At 69.3% G+C, this 19,140-nt stretch overlaps 1 protein-coding gene across 2 annotated transcripts; it reads left to right on the top strand.

Annotated features, from left to right (window-relative positions):
* The first annotated feature begins 8,302 nt into the window (after nucleotides 1–8,302).
* Nucleotides 8,303–18,711, top strand: ACHE (acetylcholinesterase (Yt blood group)). 2 transcript variants are annotated; one of them, XM_087777817.1, is made up of 4 exons: nucleotides 8,303–8,370; nucleotides 12,316–13,855; nucleotides 15,722–15,888; nucleotides 17,329–18,711. In XM_087777817.1, exons 2-4 carry the CDS (start codon nucleotides 12,327–12,329, stop codon nucleotides 17,457–17,459), a joined length of 1,827 nt encoding a protein of 608 aa, XP_087633943.1. In that variant the 5' UTR covers nucleotides 8,303–8,370; nucleotides 12,316–12,326; the 3' UTR covers nucleotides 17,460–18,711. The 2 variants fall into 2 exon arrangements, with proteins under 2 accessions (XP_087633943.1, XP_087633944.1); XM_087777818.1 differs by having other exon boundaries at nucleotides 8,324–8,360.
* The last annotated feature ends 429 nt before the right edge of the window (nucleotides 18,712–19,140 follow it).

Raw genomic sequence — 19,140 nt, 5'->3', positions numbered from 1 at the left:
TCCAGGGGTGGAGAAGGCGGCGGTGGAGGCCGGTGCGGAGGTGGTGGCGGGTGTTGTGGAGGCCACGTCTGTGGAGGTGACAGCCAGGGGTGGAGGGCGGAGTGGAGGCCGGTGCGGAGGTGGTGGCGGGTGTTGTGGAGGCCACGTCTGTGGAGGTTTCTCCAGGCGGTGGTTCCAGGGTCCGGAGAAGGAGGTGGTGGAGGCCGGTGCGGAGGTGGTGGCGGGTGTTGTGGAGGCCACGTCTGTGGAGGCGGCTCCCGTGGCGGTGGAGGGTCCGGGGTGTTAGTGGAGGCCGGTGCGGAGGTGGTGGCGGGTGTTGTGGAGGCCACGTCTGTGGAGGCGGCTCCAGGGGTGGAGAAGGCGGCGGTGGAGGCCGGTGCGGAGGTGGTGGCGGGTGTTGTGGAGGCCACGTCTGTGGAGGCGGCTCCAGGGGTGGAGAAGGCGGCGGTGGAGGCCGGTGCGGAGGTGGTGGCGGGTGTTGTGGAGGCCACGTCTGTGGAGGTTTCTCCAGGGGTGGAGAAGGCGGCAGTGGAGGCCGGTGCGGAGGTGGTGGCGGGTGTTGTGGAGGCCACGTCTGTGGAGGCGGCTCCAGGGGTGGAGAAGGCGGCAGTGGAGGCCGGTGCGGAGGTGGTGGCGGGTGTTGTGGAGGCCACGTCTGTGGAGGCGGCTCCAGGGGTGGAGAAGGCGGCAGTGGAGGCCGGTGCGGAGGTGGTGGCGGGTGTTGTGGAGGCCACGTCTGTGGAGGCGGCTCCAGGGGTGGAGAAGGCGGCGGTGGAGGCCGGTGCGGAGGTGGTGGCGGGTGTTGTGGAGGCCACGTCTGTGGAGGCGGCTCCAGGGGTGGAGAAGGCGGCGGTGGAGGCCGGTGCGGAGGTGGTGGCGGGTGTTGTGGAGGCCACGTCTGTGGAGGTTTCTCCAGGGGTGGAGAAGGCGGCAGTGGAGGCCGGTGCGGAGGTGGTGGCGGGTGTTGTGGAGGCCACGTCTGTGGAGGCGGCTCCAGGGGTGGAGAAGGCGGCGGTGGAGGCCGGTGCGGAGGTGGTGGCGGGTGTTGTGGAGGCCACGTCTGTGGAGGCGGCTCCAGGGGTGGAGAAGGCGGCAGTGGAGGCCGGTGCGGAGGTGGTGGCGGGTGTTGTGGAGGCCACGTCTGTGGAGGCGGCTCCAGGGGTGGAGAAGGCGGCAGTGGAGGCCGGTGCGGAGGTGGTGGCGGGTGTTGTGGAGGCCACGTCTGTGGAGGCGGCTCCAGGGGTGGAGAAGGCGGCAGTGGAGGCCGGTGCGGAGGTGGTGGCGGGTGTTGTGGAGGCCACGTCTGTGGAGGCGGCTCCAGGGGTGGAGAAGGCGGCGGTGGAGGCCGGTGCGGAGGTGGTGGCGGGTGTTGTGGAGGCCACGTCTGTGGAGGCGGCTCCAGGGGTGGAGAAGGCGGCAGTGGAGGCCGGTGCGGAGGTGGTGGCGGGTGTTGTGGAGGCCACGTCTGTGGAGGCGGCTCCAGGGGTGGAGAAGGCGGCGGTGGAGGCCGGTGCGGAGGTGGTGGCGGGTGTTGTGGAGGCCACGTCTGTGGAGGTTTCTCCAGGGGTGGAGAAGGCGGCAGTGGAGGCCGGTGCGGAGGTGGTGGCGGGTGTTGTGGAGGCCACGTCTGTGGAGGCGGCTCCAGGGGTGGAGAAGGCGGCGGTGGAGGCCGGTGCGGAGGTGGTGGCGGGTGTTGTGGAGGCCACGTCTGTGGAGGCGGCTCCAGGGGTGGAGAAGGCGGCAGTGGAGGCCGGTGCGGAGGTGGTGGCGGGTGTTGTGGAGGCCACGTCTGTGGAGGTTTCTCCAGGGGTGGAGAAGGCGGCAGTGGAGGCCGGTGCGGAGGTGGTGGCGGGTGTTGTGGAGGCCACGTCTGTGGAGGCGGCTCCAGGGGTGGAGAAGGCGGCAGTGGAGGCCGGTGCGGAGGTGGTGGCGGGTGTTGTGGAGGCCACGTCTGTGGAGGCGGCTCCAGGGGTGGAGAAGGCGGCGGTGGAGGCCGGTGCGGAGGTGGTGGCGGGTGTTGTGGAGGCCACGTCTGTGGAGGCGGCTCCAGGGGTGGAGAAGGCGGCGGTGGAGGCCGGTGCGGAGGTGGTGGCGGGTGTTGTGGAGGCCACGTCTGTGGAGGTTTCTCCAGGGGTGGAGAAGGCGGCAGTGGAGGCCGGTGCGGAGGTGGTGGCGGGTGTTGTGGAGGCCACGTCTGTGGAGGCGGCTCCAGGGGTGGAGAAGGCGGCAGTGGAGGCCGGTGCGGAGGTGGTGGCGGGTGTTGTGGAGGCCACGTCTGTGGAGGCGGCTCCAGGGGTGGAGAAGGCGGCAGTGGAGGCCGGTGCGGAGGTGGTGGCGGGTGTTGTGGAGGCCACGTCTGTGGAGGCGGCTCCAGGGGTGGAGAAGGCGGCGGTGGAGGCCGGTGCGGAGGTGGTGGCGGGTGTTGTGGAGGCCACGTCTGTGGAGGTTTCTCCAGGGGTGGAGAAGGCGGCAGGTGGAGGCCGGTGCAGAGGTGGTGGCGGGTGTTGTGGAGGCCACGTCTGTGGAGGCGGCTCCAGGGGTGGAGAAGGCGGCAGTGGAGGCCGGTGCGGAGGTGGTGGCGGGTGTTGTGGAGGCCACGTCTGTGGAGGCGGCTCCAGGGGTGGAGAAGGCGGCAGTGGAGGCCGGTGCGGAGGTGGTGGCGGGTGTTGTGGAGGCCACGTCTGTGGAGGCGGCTCCAGGGGTGGAGAAGGCGGCAGTGGAGGCCGGTGCGGAGGTGGTGGCGGGTGTTGTGGAGGCCACGTCTGTGGAGGCGGCTCCAGGGGTGGAGAAGGCGGCGGTGGAGGCCGGTGCGGAGGTGGTGGCGGGTGTTGTGGAGGCCACGTCTGTGGAGGCGGCTCCAGGGGTGGAGAAGGCGGCGGTGGAGGCCGGTGCGGAGGTGGTGGCGGGTGTTGTGGAGGCCACGTCTGTGGAGGCGGCTCCAGGGGTGGAGAAGGCGGCGGTGGAGGCCGGTGCGGAGGTGGTGGCGGGTGTTGTGGAGGCCACGTCTGTGGAGGCGGCTCCAGGGGTGGAGAAGGCGGCAGTGGAGGCCGGTGCGGAGGTGGTGGCGGGTGTTGTGGAGGCCACGTCTGTGGAGGCGGCTCCAGGGGTGGAGAAGGCGGCAGTGGAGGCCGGTGCGGAGGTGGTGGCGGGTGTTGTGGAGGCCACGTCTGTGGAGGCGGCTCCAGGGGTGGAGAAGGCGGCAGTGGAGGCCGGTGCGGAGGTGGTGGCGGGTGTTGTGGAGGCCACGTCTGTGGAGGTTTCTCCAGGGGTGGAGAAGGCGGCAGTGGAGGCCGGTGCGGAGGTGGTGGCGGGTGTTGTGGAGGCCACGTCTGTGGAGGCGGCTCCAGGGGTGGAGAAGGCGGCGGTGGAGGCCGGTGCGGAGGTGGTGGCGGGTGTTGTGGAGGCCACGTCTGTGGAGGCGGCTCCAGGGGTGGAGAAGGCGGCGGTGGAGGCCGGTGCGGAGGTGGTGGCGGGTGTTGTGGAGGCCACGTCTGTGGAGGCGGCTCCAGGGGTGGAGAAGGCGGCAGTGGAGGCCGGTGCGGAGGTGGTGGCGGGTGTTGTGGAGGCCACGTCTGTGGAGGCGGCTCCAGGGGTGGAGAAGGCGGCAGTGGAGGCCGGTGCGGAGGTGGTGGCGGGTGTTGTGGAGGCCACGTCTGTGGAGGCGGCTCCAGGGGTGGAGAAGGCGGCGGTGGAGGCCGGTGCGGAGGTGGTGGCGGGTGTTGTGGAGGCCACGTCTGTGGAGGCGGCTCCAGGGGTGGAGAAGGCGGCGGTGGAGGCCGGTGCGGAGGTGGTGGCGGGTGTTGTGGAGGCCACGTCTGTGGAGGCGGCTCCAGGGGTGGAGAAGGCGGCAGTGGAGGCCGGTGCGGAGGTGGTGGCGGGTGTTGTGGAGGCCACGTCTGTGGAGGCGGCTCCAGGGGTGGAGAAGGCGGCAGTGGAGGCCGGTGCAGAGGTGGTGGCGGGTGTTGTGGAGGCCACGTCTGTGGAGGCGGCTCCAGGGGTGGAGAAGGCGGCAGTGGAGGCCGGTCCGGAGGTGGTGGCGGGTGTTGTGGAGGCCACGTCTGTGGAGGCGGCTCCAGGGGTGGAGAAGGCGGCGGTGGAGGCCGGTGCGGAGGTGGTGGCGGGTGTTGTGGAGGCCACGTCTGTGGAGGCGGCTCCAGGGGTGGAGAAGGCGGCGGTGGAGGCCGGTGCGGAGGTGGTGGCGGGTGTTGTGGAGGCCACGTCTGTGGAGGCGGCTCCAGGGGTGGAGAAGGCGGCAGTGGAGGCCGGTGCGGAGGTGGTGGCGGGTGTTGTGGAGGCCACGTCTGTGGAGGCGGCTCCAGTGGCGGTGGAGAAGGCGGCGTTAGTGGAGGCCGGTGCGGAGGTGGTGGCGGGTGTTGTGGAGGCCACGTCTGTGGAGGCGGCTCCAGGGGTGGAGAAGGCGGCGGTGGAGGCCGGTGCGGAGGTGGTGGCGGGTGTTGTGGAGGCCACGTCTGTGGAGGCGGCTCCAGGGGTGGAGAAGGCGGCGGTGGAGGCCGGTGCGGAGGTGGTGGCGGGTGTTGTGGAGGCCACGTCTGTGGAGGCGGCTCCAGGGGTGGAGAAGGCGGCGGTGGAGGCCGGTGCGGAGGTGGTGGTGGGTGTTGTGGAGGCCATGTGTGCGGACGTTGCTCCAGTGGTGGAGCAGGTGGCAGTGGAGGCCGTTGTGGAGGTGGTGGCGGGTGTTGTGGAGGCCACGTCTTTGAACGTTTCTCCAGTGGTGGAGCAGGTGGCAGTGGAGGCCGGTGCGGAGGTGGTGGCGGGTGTTGTGGAGGCCACGTCTGTGGAGGCGGCTCCAGCGGTGAAGACGGTTGGAGTGGATTCCTGTGCTGAGGTGCTGGCGGGTGTTGTGGAGTACATCTCTGTGGAGGTGGAATCAGTGCACGTGGTTCCAGGGTCCGGGGCGGTGGTGCAGGTCAGTACTGCCCCCTGCCCCCCCGCCCTCTCCCCACCACATCCCCCACCCAACAGCCTCCCACCGGGCCGACCACCGCCTTCCCCCTCCCCCTCCTCCTCCTCCCGCAACCGCGTCCAGGCTTGCGCGTGGACCCTCTCCCGCCGTCTTCTCCCACCCTTCCTGGTGGGTCCCCAAACTCACCTGCCACCAGGCAGCTGAGGAGGACCATCGCCCACCCGCGCCTCCCCCCCGCCATGGCTGTCACCCTCGCCCTCTCCTTCCTCCGTGCCGCCAGCCGCCGACTGAACCCCGTCACCGGGGGGTGGCCGGGGAAATATGAAGGCGGGGGTGGGGGGGTGGCTCGGACCTTTGTCCCCACCATTTCGGCTGTGAGATAAGGGTGACAGGGGGGGGGAGGGTGTGGCAGGCAGGGTGACAGGCACGCGGCAGAATGGTGTCATCGTGGCCGTGCCCGCTGGCGGGTGGCACTTCCTTCATGCCGGGGACACCCGCTGGGGCTGGGTTTGCCTGGGTTGGGTGGTAAATGGGTGGTGGCACCCTGGGGGTGAGGAGAGCCGGGGGTGGGGGTTGGTGGGGACGTGGGGACACGGGGACGTTCTCAGCGTTGGTGGGGACACGGGGACATGGGGACGTTCTCAGGGTTGGTGGGGATGGGGGACACAGGGACGTTCTCAGGGTTGGTGGGGACGTGGGACATGGGGACATGGCGATGTTCTCAGGGTTGGTGGGGACACGGGGACATGGGGACGTTCTCAGGGTTGGTGGGGACGTGGGACATGGGGACATGGGGATGTTCTCAGGGTTGGTGGGGACATGGGGACGTTCTCAGGGTTGGTGGGGACACGGGGACATGGAGACGTTCTCAGGGTTGGTGGGGACGTGGGACATGGGGACATGGGGATGTTCTCAGGGTTGGTGGGGACACGGGGACGTTCTCAGGGTTGGTGGGGACATGGGGACATGGGGACATTCTCAGGGTTGGTGGGGACATGGGGACACGGGGACATGGGGACGTTCTCAGGGTTGGTGGGGACGTGGGACACGGGGGCACGGGGACATTCTCAGGGTTGGTGGGGACATGGGGACATGGGGACGTTCTCAGGGTTGGTGGGGACGTGGGGACATGGGGACGTTCTCAGGGTTGGTGGGGACACGGGGACACGGGGACGTTCTCAGGGTTGGTGGGGACGTGGGGATGGGAGCCATGGGGGGTTGTCCCAGTTCATGGTGGGAATGGGGGCCACTGGGGCTGTCCCAGTTCCTGGTGGGGACGTGGGGACGGGGCCACGGGAGGATAAGGGGGGGTGCAGGGACAGATGCGGGGTCCCCCCAGTGTCTCCCAGTCTCCCCAGTGCGGGTGTCGGGGTGTCCCTGTGGTGACGTCCCCTCACCCCCACCCTGTTGACGTCACCCCCGCACCCGCCCAAGGTTCCCCCGCGGGCGGGGCCGGGCGGGGCCGGGCGCCCTTTGCCCGGTTGGTGACGCGGGTGCCGCGGCACCCATGGGTGGGGAGGGACGGGCGCCCCAAGGACGCGCGCCCGGCACGCCCGGCCGCTGGCCACCCAGGGGCAACCCAGGGCTCCCGGTGGCCACGCGGGCAATCGAGGGCTCCTGGTGGCCACGTGGGCAATCGAGGGGTCCTGGTGGCCACGCGGGCAATCTAGGGGTCCTGGTGGCCACGTGGGCAATCGAGGGGTCCTGGTGGCCACACGGGCAATATAGGGGTCCTGGTGGCCACGTGGGCAATCGAGGGGTCCAGGTGGCCCATGTATGTGAAATATAGGGGTCCTGGTGGCCACACGGGCAATATAGGGGTCCTGGTGGCCACGCGGGCAATCGAGGGGTCCTGGTGGCCACGTGGGCAATCGAGGGGTCCTGGTTGGCCACACGGGCAATCTAGGGGTCCTGGTGGCCACGTGGGCAATCGAGGGGTCCTGGTGGCCCATGTATGTGAAATATAGGGGTCCTGGTGGCCACGTGGGCAATCGAGGGGTCCTGGTGGCCCATGTATGTGAAATATAGGGGTCCTGGTGGCCACGTGGGCAATCGAGGGCTCCTGGTGGCCCATGTACGTGAAATATAGGGGTCCTGGTGGCCACACGGGCAATCAAAGGGTCCTGGTGGCCACACGGGCAATATGGGGTCCTGGTGGCCACGTGGGCAATCGTGGGGTCCTGCTGGCCACGCATGGGCAATCGAGGGGTCCTGGTGGCCCACGTATGTGAAATCTAGGGGTCCCGGTGGCCCACGCGTGTGCTTACGCCCCTCCCCCCCCCCCCCCGGGACCGGGGGGGCCCCGCCCCCCGCCCGTCTCGGGTTCCCCGGGCCAATTATAGCCCGGCTGCGGGGGGGGGGGAGGGGGGAGGGGCGCCCGGGCCCCCGGGGGGAGGGGCGGGGGGGCGGGGCAGGGGAGGAGAAGAGCGCCCCCAGGCGGGGCGGGGGGGCAGCAGTGGGGCAGCTATGGGGCATCTATGGGGCAGGGCAGGGCAGTGGGGCAGCAGTGGGGCAGCAATGGGGCAATGCAGAGCAATGGGGCAGCAATGGGGCAGTTATGGGGCAGGGCAGTTATGGGGCAGCAGTGGGGCAGCAATGGGGCAGGGCAGTGGGGCAATGCAGAGCAATGGGGCAGTTATGGGGCAGGCCAGTTATGGGGCAGCAGTGGGGCAGCAGTGGGGCAGCAATGGGGCAATGCAGAGCAATGGGGCAGTTATGGGGCAGGGCAGTTATGGGGCAGCAATGGGGCAGGGCAGTGGGGCAATGCAGAGCAATGGGGGCAGCAGTGGGGCAGTGCAATGGGGCACTTATGGGGCAGGGCAGTGGGGCAGCAATGGGGCAATGCAGAGCAATGGGGCAGGGCAGTGGGGCAGTTATGGGGCAGCAGTGGGGCAGCAGTGAGGCAGTTATGGGGCAGCAGTGGGGCAGGGCAGGGCAGTGGGGCAGCAGTGGGGCAGTTATGGGGCAGCAGTGGGGCAGGGCAGGGCAGTGGGGCAGCAGTGGGGCAGTTATGGGGCAGTTATGGGGCAGCAGTGGGGCAGTTATGGGGGAGCAGTGGGGCACGAGTGGGGCAGGGCAGGGCAGTGGGGCAGCAGTGGGGCAGTTATGGGGCAGTTATGGGGCAGCAGTGGGGCAGCAGTGGGGCAGGGCAGGGCAGTGGGGCAGTTATGGGGCAGTGCAGTGCGGTGGGGCAGCAGTGGGGCAGCACCCACCCCCCAGGACACCCCCCCCAGTGTTGGGGGGCGGGGGGGGGGTCCGCCCCCCCCCCCCCCCCCCCCCCACCCCGGACTCCCGGGTCCCCCCGGCCTGGGGGAGGGCCGGCACTGCAGCGGCGGGGGAGGGGCGGCTCCATGTGATCCCTCCCCCTCCCCCCCCATTTAACCCTTCCCCCCCCGGTGTTTTCCAGACGCCGGAGCAGAAGCGGCGCAGGAGAGAGGCGAGCGCGGGTCCGGCCCCGGGCCCCCTCCCCCACCCCCATCCCCCCATCCCCCCCCCCCCATCGCCCCCCATCGCCCCCCATTATCCTCCATCTCCCTCCGCCCCCCATCCCCCTCCATCCCCACCCCCCCATTGCCCCCCATCCCCCCATCCCCACCCCCCATTGCCCCCCCACCCCCATCCCCCTCCATCCCCACCCCCCATTGCCCCCCATCCCCCCATCCCCACCCCCCATTGCCCCCCCCCACCCCCCATCCCCCTCCATCCCCACCCCCCATTGCCCCCCATCCCCCCATCCCCACCCCCCCATTGCCCCCCCACCCCCCATCCCCCTCCATCCCCACCCCCCACTGCCCCCATCCCCTCCCCCACCCCCCATCCCCCCATCCCCACCCCCCACTGCCCCCCATCCCCTCCCCCACCCCCCCATCCCCCCTCCCCACTGCCCCCCACCCCCTCCCCCACCCCGCCCCACTGCCCCCCTCCCCCCCCCCCAGCCCCACCCTCGGGTACCACTTGCGGGGGGGGGAGGGGCGCTCCCTATAGGGCGGGGCCGGGTGGGGCTGGGCGCCTCCCTGGGGGTCCAAAGGGGACGGGGGGCGCCTATGGGGGGGCGGGGCTATAGGGGACGGGGGGGCGCCTATGGGGCAGGGCTCTGGGGGGCTGCGGGTATGGGGGGTGGGGGGGTCTCCCTATGGATGTATAGGGGGTGGGGGGGCTCCTTATAGGATCTATAGGGGGTGGGGGGGTCTCCCTGTGGGTCTATAGGGGGTGGGGGGCTCCTTATAGGATCTATAGGGGGTGGGGGGGGTCTCCCTGTGGATCTATAGGGGTTGGGCGTCTCCCTATGGGTCTATAGGGGATGGGGGGGGTCTCCCTGTGGATCTATAGGGGTTGGGCGTCTCCCTATGGGTCTATAGAGGATGGGGGGGGTCTCCCTATGGATGTATAGGGGAGGGGGGTGTCTCCCTGTGGGTCTATAGGGGAGGGGTGGGTCTCCCTATGGGTCTATAGGGGATGGGGTCTCCCTATAGGGCAGGGCTGTATGGGGCTGGGTGTATAGGTGCTGGGCATCTCCCTATGGATCTATAGGGGCCGGGTGTCCCTATGGGGCAGGGCTCTGTAGGGCTGGGTATATAGGGGGTGGCTGTCTCCCTATGGATGTATAGGGGATGGGGGGGGGGTCTCCCTATGGGGCAGGGCTCTACGGGGCTGGCTGTATAGGGGCTGGGGCTCCCTATGGGGCCAGATCTATAGGGGCTGGGGCTCCCTATGCGGCCAGATCTATAGGGGCTGGGGCTCTCTATAGGGTGAGATCTATAGGGGCTGGGGCTCCCTATGGGGCTCCCTATCTATGGGGGCTGGGGCTCCCTATGGGGCCAGATCTATAGGGGCTGGGGCTCTCTATAGGGTGAGATCTATAGGGGCTGGGGCTCCCTATGGGGCTCCCTATCTATGGGGGCTGGGGCTCCCTATGCGGCCAGATCTATAGGGGCTGGAGCTCCCTATAGGGTGAGATCTATAGGGGCTGGGGCTCCCTACGGGGCCAGATCTATAGGGGCTGGGGCTCTCTATAGGGTGAGATCTATAGGGGCTGGGGCCCCCTGTGGGGCTCCCTCTTGCCGGTGCCGTTACACGCGTGTGCCCCCCCCCCCCCGCCCCCGCTTGCACACGCGTGTGCCCCCCCCTCCCCCCCCCCCCCCGTTTCCACCGGGGGATTTATGGGGCTATTTCGGGAGCCGCCACCTGCCCCGGCCCCACGGCTGCGGGGGGGCTATGGGGGGCCCTGCCCCATAGCGATGGCCTGCCCCATAGCGGGGGGCCTGCCCCATAGCGGGGGGCCTGCCCCATAGCAGGGGGCCTGCCCCATAGCGATGGCCTGCCCCATAGCGATGGCCTGCCCCATAGCGGGGGGCCTGCCCCATAGCAGGGGGCCTGCCCCATAGCGATGGCCTGCCCCATAGCGGGGGGCCTGCCCCATAGCAGGGGGCCTGCCCCATAGCGATGGCCTGCCCCATAGCGGGGGGCCTGCCCCATAGCAGGGGGCCTGCCCCATAGCGATGGCCTGCCCCATAGCGGGGGTGCCACATAGCAGGGGGCCTGCCCCATAGCGGGGCCCTGCCCCATAGCGGGGGGCCTGCCCCATAGCGGGGGCCTGCCCCATAGCGATGGCCTGCCCCATAGCGGGACCCTGCCCCATAGCAGGGCCCTGCCCCACAGCCCTGCCCCACGGCCGCGGCCAAGCCACCAGGGGGGCACTGGTGGTACTGGGGGGGGCACTGGTGGTGCTGGGGGGGCACTGGTGGTGTGGGGGGGCACTGGTGGTGCTGGGGGGTGCACTGGGAGGCACTGGAGGTGCTGGGGGGGCACTGGGGGGCACTGGTGGTGCTGGGTGGGCACTGGGAGGCACTGGGGGGCACTGGGAGGCACTGGTGGTGGCACTGGTGGTGCTGGGGAGGCACTGGGGGGCACTGGTGGTGCTGGGGGGCACTGGTGGTGCTGGGGGGCACTGGGAGTCACTGGTGATGCTGGGGGGCACTGGGGGGCACTGGTGGTGCTGGGGGGCACTGGTGGTGTTGGGGGGGCACTGGGAGGCACTGGTGGTGCTGGGGGGAGCACTGGTGGTACTGGGGGGGCACTGGTGGTACTGGAGGGCACTGGTCGTGCTGGGGGGGCACTGGAGGGCACTGGTGGTGCTGAGGGAGCACTGGTGGTGCTGGGGGGGCACTGGTGGTACTGGAGGGCACTGGTCGTGCTGGGGGGGGGCACTGGAGGGCACTGGTGGTGATGGGGGGGCACTGGGGGACACTGGTGGTGATGGGGGCACCGGGAGTCACTGGTGATGCTGGGGAGGGCACTGGGGAGAACTGGTGACGCTGGTGGTGCTGGGGGGGCACTGGTGGTGCTGGGGAGGCACTGGGGGGCACTGGTAGTGCTGGGGCAGGCACTGGTGGTGCTGGGGGGGCACTGGGGGGCACTGGTGGTGATGGGGGGTCACTGGGGTGCACTGGTGGTGCTGGGGAGGGCACTGGGGAGAACTGGTGATGCTGGTGGTGCTGGGGGGCACTGGTGGTGCTGGGGGAGGCACTGGGGGGCACTGGTGGTGCTGGGGAGGGCACTGGGGAGAACTGGTGACGCTGGTGGTGCTGGGGGGGGCACTGGTGGTGCTGGGGAGGCACTGGGGGGCACTGGTAGTGCTGGGGCAGGCACTGGTGATGCTGGTGGTGCTGGGGGGGGCACTGGTGGTGCTGGGGGAGGCACTGGGGGGCACTGGTGGTGCTGGGGAGGGCACTGGGGAGAACTGGTGACGCTGGTGGTGCTGGGGGGGGGCACTGGTGGTGCTGGGGAGGCACTGGGGGGCACTGGTGGTGCTGGGGGGGCACTGGTGGTGCTGGAGGGGGTACTGGTGGTGCTGGAGGGCACTGGTTGTGCTGGGGGGCACTGGGGGGCACTGGTGGTGCTGGGGGGGCACTGGAGGGCACTGGTGGTGCTGGGGGGGCACTGGTGGTGCTGGAGGGGGTACTGGTGGTGCTGGAGGGCACTGGTTGTGCTGGGGGGGCACTGGGGGGCACTGGTGGTGCTGGGGGGCACTGGAGGGCACTGGTGGTGCTGGGGGGGCACTGGTGGTGCTGGAGGGGGTACTGGTGGTGCTGGGGGGCACTGGTGGTGCTGGAGGGGGTACTGGTGGTGCTGGAGGGCACTGGTCGTGCTGGGGGGCACTGGGGGGCACTGGTGGTGCTGGGGGGTACTGGTGGTGCTGGGGGGCACTGGTGGTGCTGGAGGGGGTACTGGTGGTGCTGGAGGGCACTGGTCGTGCTGGGGGGCACTGGGGGGCACTGGTGGTGCTGGGGGGCACCCCAGCCCCACGGGTGCCCCCCAACCCCATGGATCCCATTGCAGTGCAGCCCCCCCCCCCAATCCCCCCCCTCCCCCAACTCCATCTCTCCCCGCAGCCGCCTGCGCCATGGGGGGCCGGGCCTTCCCGGCGTTCCCGGCGTTCCCGGTTCTCCTCCTCCTCCTCCTCCTCTCCACCGCCCCGGCCACCGCCGCCGAGCTGCTGGTCTCCACCACCGGCGGCCCGGTGAGGGGCATCCGTCTGCCGGCCGGCGCCAACCACGTCACCGCCTTTTTGGGGATCCCTTACGCCGAACCCCCCTTGGGTCACCTTCGGTTCCGACCCCCGCGACCGGCGAGACCTTGGCACGGCGTCTTGGATGCTTCGTCCCACCATCACGCTTGTTACCAGGCGGTGGACACCATGTTCCCCGGGTTCGGGGGTTCCGAGATGTGGAACCCCAACCGAGAGATGAGCGAAGATTGTCTCTACCTCAACGTTTGGGTACCGGTTCCTCGTCCTTCCGCCGCCGTCCCCGTTTTGGTTTGGATCTACGGCGGTGGCTTCTACAGCGGGGCCGCCTCCTTGGACGTCTACGATGGACGCTACCTCGCCGCCGCCGAAGGGGTGGTGGTGGTCTCCATGAACTACCGCGTCGGTGCTTTGGGTTTTTTGGCTTTACCGGGTCACCCCGAAGCACCGGGGAACGTCGGGTTGTTGGATCAACGTTTGGCGTTGAGGTGGGTTCGGGACAACGTCGGGGCCTTCGGCGGAGACGCCGGCGCCGTCACCCTCTTCGGGGAAAGCGCCGGCGCCGCCTCCGTCGGCTTGCACTTGTTGTCCACCACCAGCCGCCCCCTCTTTCGCCGCGCCGTCCTTCAGAGCGGGTCCCCCAACGGTCCTTGGGCCACCGTGGGGGCGGCGGAGGGCCGGCGCCGAGCGGCCACGCTGGCCAAACTGGTGGGCTGCGGCGACGGCGGCGCCGGCGCCAACGAGACGGAGCTGTTGGGTTGTCTCCGGGCCAAGACGCCGTTGGAGTTGGTAGAGCAAGAGGCGGCGGTGTTGCCTCAACAAGGCATCTTCCGCTTCGCCTTCGTGCCGGTGGTGGACGGAGACTTTTTGGTGGACACCCCCGAAGCGTTGTTGGGGGCCGGTGGGCGCCCCGAGGCCGAGGTGCTCCTGGGAGCCGTCCAAGATGAAGGCACCTACTTCTTGGTCTACGGGGTGCCGGGTTTCGGGAAAGACAACGAGAGCCTCATTAGCCGGGAGGAGTTTTTAGGGGGGGTGAGGTTGGGGGTACCCCAAGCCAACGAGCTGGCGGCGGAGGCGGTGGTCTTGCAGTACACCGATTGGTTGGACCAAGACAACCCCGTGAAGAACCGAGAGGCGTTGGATGACATCGTAGGCGACCACAACGTGGTCTGTCCCCTGATGCACTTCGCCCAACGCTGGGCGGAGCGGGGCGGGACGGTTTTCGCTTACCTCTTCGACCACCGAGCGTCCAATCTGCTGTGGCCGCCGTGGATGGGGGTTCCTCACGGCTACGAGATCGAGTTCGTCTTCGGGCAACCCCTCAACCCCGCCCTCAACTACACGGCGGAGGAGGAGCAGCTCAGCCGCAGGATCATGCGCTACTGGGGCAACTTCGCGCGTACCGGGTAGGCGGGGGTGGGGGGTGGGGGGGAGGGGTGGGGGGTGGGGGTGGCGGGGGTGGGGAGGGGATGGAGATGAGCCCGTGGCGGTCGAAGGGTTGGATGGAGGGAGGGCTGAAGGTAAGCCTGCGTGGATGGTCGGGTGGACGGACGGACGGACGGACGGACGGAGGGAGGGCTGAAGGTAAGCCTGCGTGGATGGTCGGGTGGACGGACGGATGGACGGACGGACGGATGGACAGACAGATGGACAGATGGATGGAGGGATGAAGATAAGCCTGCGTGGATGGTTGGTTGAAGGGTTGGGTGGACGGACGGATGGACGGACGGATGGAGGGATGGACAGATGGACAGACAGACGGACGGATGGAGGGAGGGCTGAAGATAAGCCTGCGTGGATGGTCGGGTGGACGGACGGATGGACGGATGGATGGAGGGATGGACAGATGGACAGACAGACGGACGGATGGAGGGAGGGATGAAGATAAGCCTACCTAGATGGCTGGTTGAAGGGTTGGAGGGACAGATGGACGGACAGACGGATGGAGGAAGGGCTGAAGGTAAGCCTGCGTGGATGGTCGGGTGGACGGACGGATGGACGGATGGATGGATGGATGGACGGACAGATGGACAGATGGATGGAGGGATGAAGATAAGCCTGCGTGGATGGTTGGTTGAAGGGTTGGACAGACAGACGGACAGACGGATGGAGGGAGGGCTGAAGATAAGCCTGCGTGGATGGTCGGGTGGACGGACGGATGGATGGAGGGATGGACAGATGGACAGACAGACGGACGGATGGAGGGAGGGATGAAGATAAGCCTACCTAGATGGCTGGTTGAAGGGTTGGAGGGACAGATGGACGGACAGACGGATGGAGGGAGGGCTGAAGGTAAGCCTGCGTGGATGGTTGGGTGGACAGACGGATGGACGGATGGATGGATGGAGGGATGGACGGATGGACAGACAGATGGACAGATGGATGGAGGGCTGAAGATAAGCCTGCGTGGATGGCTGGTTGAAGGGTTGGGTGGACAGATGGATGGATGGACGGACGGATGGACGGACGGACGGACGGACGGATGGAGGGATGACGATAAGCCTGCGTTGATGGTTGGTTGAAGGGTTGGGTGGACGGACGGATGGATGGACGGATAGAGGGATCGATGGATGGACAGACGGACGGACGGACGGATGGGGAGATGAAGATAAGCCTGCGTGGATGGTTGGGTGGACAGACGGACGGACGGACGGATGGATCGATGGACGGACAGACGGATGGCTGGAGGGATGACGATAAGCCTGCGTGGATGGTTGGCTGAAGGGTTGGGTGGACGGATGGACGGACGGACGGAGGGATGGATGGATGGATGGATGGATGGACAGACGGACGGACGGATGGACGGATCGATGGACGGACAGACGGATGGCTGGAGGGATGACGATAAGCCTGCGTGGATGGTTGGCTGAAGGGTTGGGTGGACGGACGGACGGACAGATGGACGGATGGATGGATGGATGGATGGATGGATGGACAGACGGACAGACAGACGGACGGACGGACGGACGGATGAAGATAAGCCTGCGTGGATGGTTGGTTGAAGGTTTGGGTGGACGGACGGACGGGTGGATGGACGGATGGACGGATGGACGGACGGAGGGAGGGATGACGATAAGCCTGCGTGGATGGCTGGCTGAAGGGTTGGGTGGACGGACGGACGGACGGACGGACGGACGGACGGGGAGATGAAGATAAGGCTGCGTAGCTGGATGGTGGGCTGGGCCGGGGTGGTTGGGGTGGGATTGGATGGGGCGGGGCGGGGCGGGGCGGGGCAGGGCGGGGTCCAGGCCCCGCTGAGGCCGCTGCCGCAGGGACCCCAACGAGCCGTCGGCGCGGGAGCAGCGGTGGCCGTCGTACACGGCCGCGGGGCAGCGCTACGCCCGCCTCAACGCCCGGCCCCTGGCCGTGGCCCAGGGCCTCCGCGCCCAGGCCTGCGCCTTCTGGACGCGCTTCCTCCCCAAGCTGCTCAACGTCACCGGTGAGGGGACGCGGGGACGCGGGGAGGTGGCACCGGGGCTGTGGGGGACGCGGGGACGCGGGGAGGTGGCACCGGGGCTGTGGGGGACGTGGGGACGTGGGACCGGGGCTGTGGGGGACACGGGGATGCGGGGAGGTGGCACCGGGGCTGTGGGGGACGTGGGGACATGGAGGACGTGGGGACGTGGGACTGGGGCTGTGGGGGACGTGGGGACGCGGGGAGGTGGCACCGGGGCTGTGGGGGACGTGGGGACATGGGACTGGGGCTGTGGGGGACGTGGGGACGCGGGGAGGTGGCACCGGGGCTGGGGGGGACGTGGGGACATGGGACTGGGGCTGTGGGGGACGTGGGGACGCGGGGAGGTGGCACCGGGGCTGTGGGGGACGTGGGGACGCGGGGAGGTGGCACCGTGGCTGTGGGGGACATGGGGACGCGGGGAGGTGGCACCGGGGCTGTGGGGGACGTGGGGACGTGGGGGACATGGGGGCGTGGGACTGGGGCTGTGGGGGACACGGGGACGCGGGGAGGTGGCACTGGGGATGTGGGGGACATGGGGCTGTGGGGGACATGGGGACGTGGGGACGTGGGACTGGGGCTGTGGGGGACACGGGGACGTGGGGAGGTGGCACCGGGGCTGTGGGGGACGTGGGGACGTGGGACGTGGGACTGGGGCTGTGGGGGACATGGAGGACATGGGGACGTGGCACCGCGGCTGTGGGGGACATGGGGACGCGGGGAGGTGGCACCGGGGCTGTGGGGGACGTGGGGACATGGGACTGGGGCTGTGGGGGACATGGGGAGGTGGGGGACATGGGGGACATGGGGACGTGGGACTGGGGCTGTGGGGGACGTGGGGACGTGGGGGACATGGGGACATGGGACTGGGGCTGTGGGGGACGTGGGGACACAGGGAGGTGGCACTGGGGCTGTGGGACCGGGGGATGGGGAGGTGGCACTGGGGCTGTGGGGGACATGGGGCTGTGGGGGACATGGGGACGTGGCACCGGGGCTGTGGGGGACATGGGGACGCGGGGGACGTGGGGACGTGGGACTGGGGCTGTGGGGGACGCGGGGAGGTGGCACTGGGGATATGGGGGACATGGGGCTGTGGGGGACATGGGGAGGTGGCACTGGGGATGTGGGGGACGCGGGGACGTGGGGGACATGGGGACGCGGGGAGGTGGCACTGGGGATGTGGGGGACATGGGGACATGGGGACGTGGGGAGGTGGCACCGGGGCTGTGGGGGACGTGGGGACAAGGAGGGAGGACACGGGGAGGTGGCACTGGGGACATGGCGGACACGACGGGCCCTGTCCCATCCCCACCCCCCCCCCGGAGGAGGTGGTGCCCCGGGGCCGGTTCGGGGGTGCGGGGGGGGTTGGTTGGGGGTCGCGGGGGCGGTTTCGGGGTCCCCCCCGTTGAGGCGCGGGGTCCCCAGCGGGGCCGGGCCCGATGGAGGAGGCGGAGCGGCAATGGCGGCTGGAGTTTCACCGCTGGAGCTCCTACATGATGCGCTGGAAGAGCCAGTTCGAGCACTACAGTCGGCAGGAGCGCTGTCACCAGCTCTGACCGCGTCCCGGCACACCCCACCGGTACCCCGGCACACCCGCACCCCCACCGGTACCCCGACACCGGTACCCTGACACACCCCCACCGGCACCGGTACCCCAACACACCGGCACCGGTACCCCAAGACACCCCCACCGGCACCGGTACCCCAACACACGCCCACCGGTACCCCGACACACCGACACCGGTACCCTGACACACCCCCACCGGCACTGGTACCCCAACACACCCCCACCGGTACCCTGACACACCCCCACCGGTACCCCAACACACGCCCACCGGTACCACAACACACCGACACCGGTACCCTGACACACCCCCACCGGCACCGGTACCCCGACACACCCCCACCGGTACCCCGACACACCGACACCGGTACCCTGACACACCCCCACCGGCACCAATACCCCAACACACCCCCACCGGTACCCTGACACACCCCCACCCCCACCGGTACCCCAACACACCGACACCGGTACCCCAAGACACCCTCACTGGCACCGGTACCCCAACACACCTACACCCTAACACCCCCGCACCAGCACCGGTACCCCAACACACCCCTACCGGCACCCTGAGACACCTGAACTGGCACCCCAACACACCTACACCCTAACACACCCAAACCAATACCCCAACACACCCCCACCCGCACCAGTACCCCAACACACCCAAAACAGCACTGGTACCACCGGCACCGGCACCCCAACCCACCTGAACTGGCACTGGTACCCCAACACACCCGCACCCCAACACACCTACACCCTAACACACCCGAACTGGTACCCCAACACACCTGAACCGGCACCGGTACCCCAACACACCCCCACCAGCACCCCAAAGCACCGGCATCAGCGTCCCAGTGCATCGGCACCGGTATCGTCACCCCCACTGCACCGGTGTTGGCACCGCCATCCCCCTGCACCGCGCTACACCCGCACCAGAACTACACCCGCACCGGCACTGCCCTGGCCTTGGCATTGGCACCACCGTGGCACCATCGGCACCGCCATCACCGCGCTACAGCCGCACCAGAAGTACCCCCGCACCAGAAGTACCCCCGCACCGCCATTGGCACCGCCGTCACCGCGCGACCCCCGCCCCAGAACTACCCCCGCCCCAGAACTACCCCCGCGCCGGCCCCATCAGCCCCGGTGTTGGGGGGTTGCGGGGTCCCCCCCAAACCTGGCCCCCCCCAACCGGAGCCACCTCCCCTCCCCCCAGAGCAGAGCCAAAGCCCCCCCACCCCCACCCCACCCCCGCACCCCAACCCCCCCAGCACCCCCCACCCCCCCAACTGGGGGGTCACTGTGCCCCACCCCCCCCCAGCCCGGGGTCACCCCAATAAAGGCTCGAACCCGGTGCCCTGGCTGCGGGGGGGGGGGGGGGGGGGGAACTGGGACACCAGTTTGGGGGGGATGCAGGGACTGGGACACCAGTTTAGGGGGGACAGGGGACTGGGACACCAGTTTGGGGGGGACGGGGGACTGGGACACCAGTTTGGGAGGGACAGGGGACTGGGACACCAGTTTGGGGGGGACGGGGGACTGGGGCACCAGTTTAGGGGGGCACAGGGGACTGGGCCACCAGTTTGGAGGGGATGCAGGGACTGGTACACCAGTTTGGGAGGGACAGGGGACTGGGACACCAGTTTAGGGGGGGACAGGGGACTGGGACACCA

The sequence above is a fragment of the Nipponia nippon genome, unplaced genomic scaffold, assembly GCF_047370975.1.
Source record: "Nipponia nippon isolate SJK-2023a ecotype South Korea unplaced genomic scaffold, ASM4737097v1 scaffold_41, whole genome shotgun sequence".
Lineage (NCBI taxonomy): Eukaryota > Metazoa > Chordata > Aves > Pelecaniformes > Threskiornithidae > Nipponia > Nipponia nippon.
This window is presented reverse-complemented; position numbering and strand designations above follow the sequence as displayed.

Coding starts and splice junctions, on each gene's coding strand:
- ACHE (XM_087777817.1), top strand. CDS start 12,327: ATGGGGGGCCGGGCCTTCCCGGCGTTCCCGGCGTTCCCGGTTCTCCTC. Junction 13,856..15,721: donor GGCAACTTCGCGCGTACCGG/GTAGGCGGGGGT, acceptor CCGCTGCCGCAG/GGACCCCAACGAGCCGTCGG. Junction 15,889..17,328: donor CAAGCTGCTCAACGTCACCG/GTGAGGGGACGC, acceptor CGGGGTCCCCAG/CGGGGCCGGGCCCGATGGAG.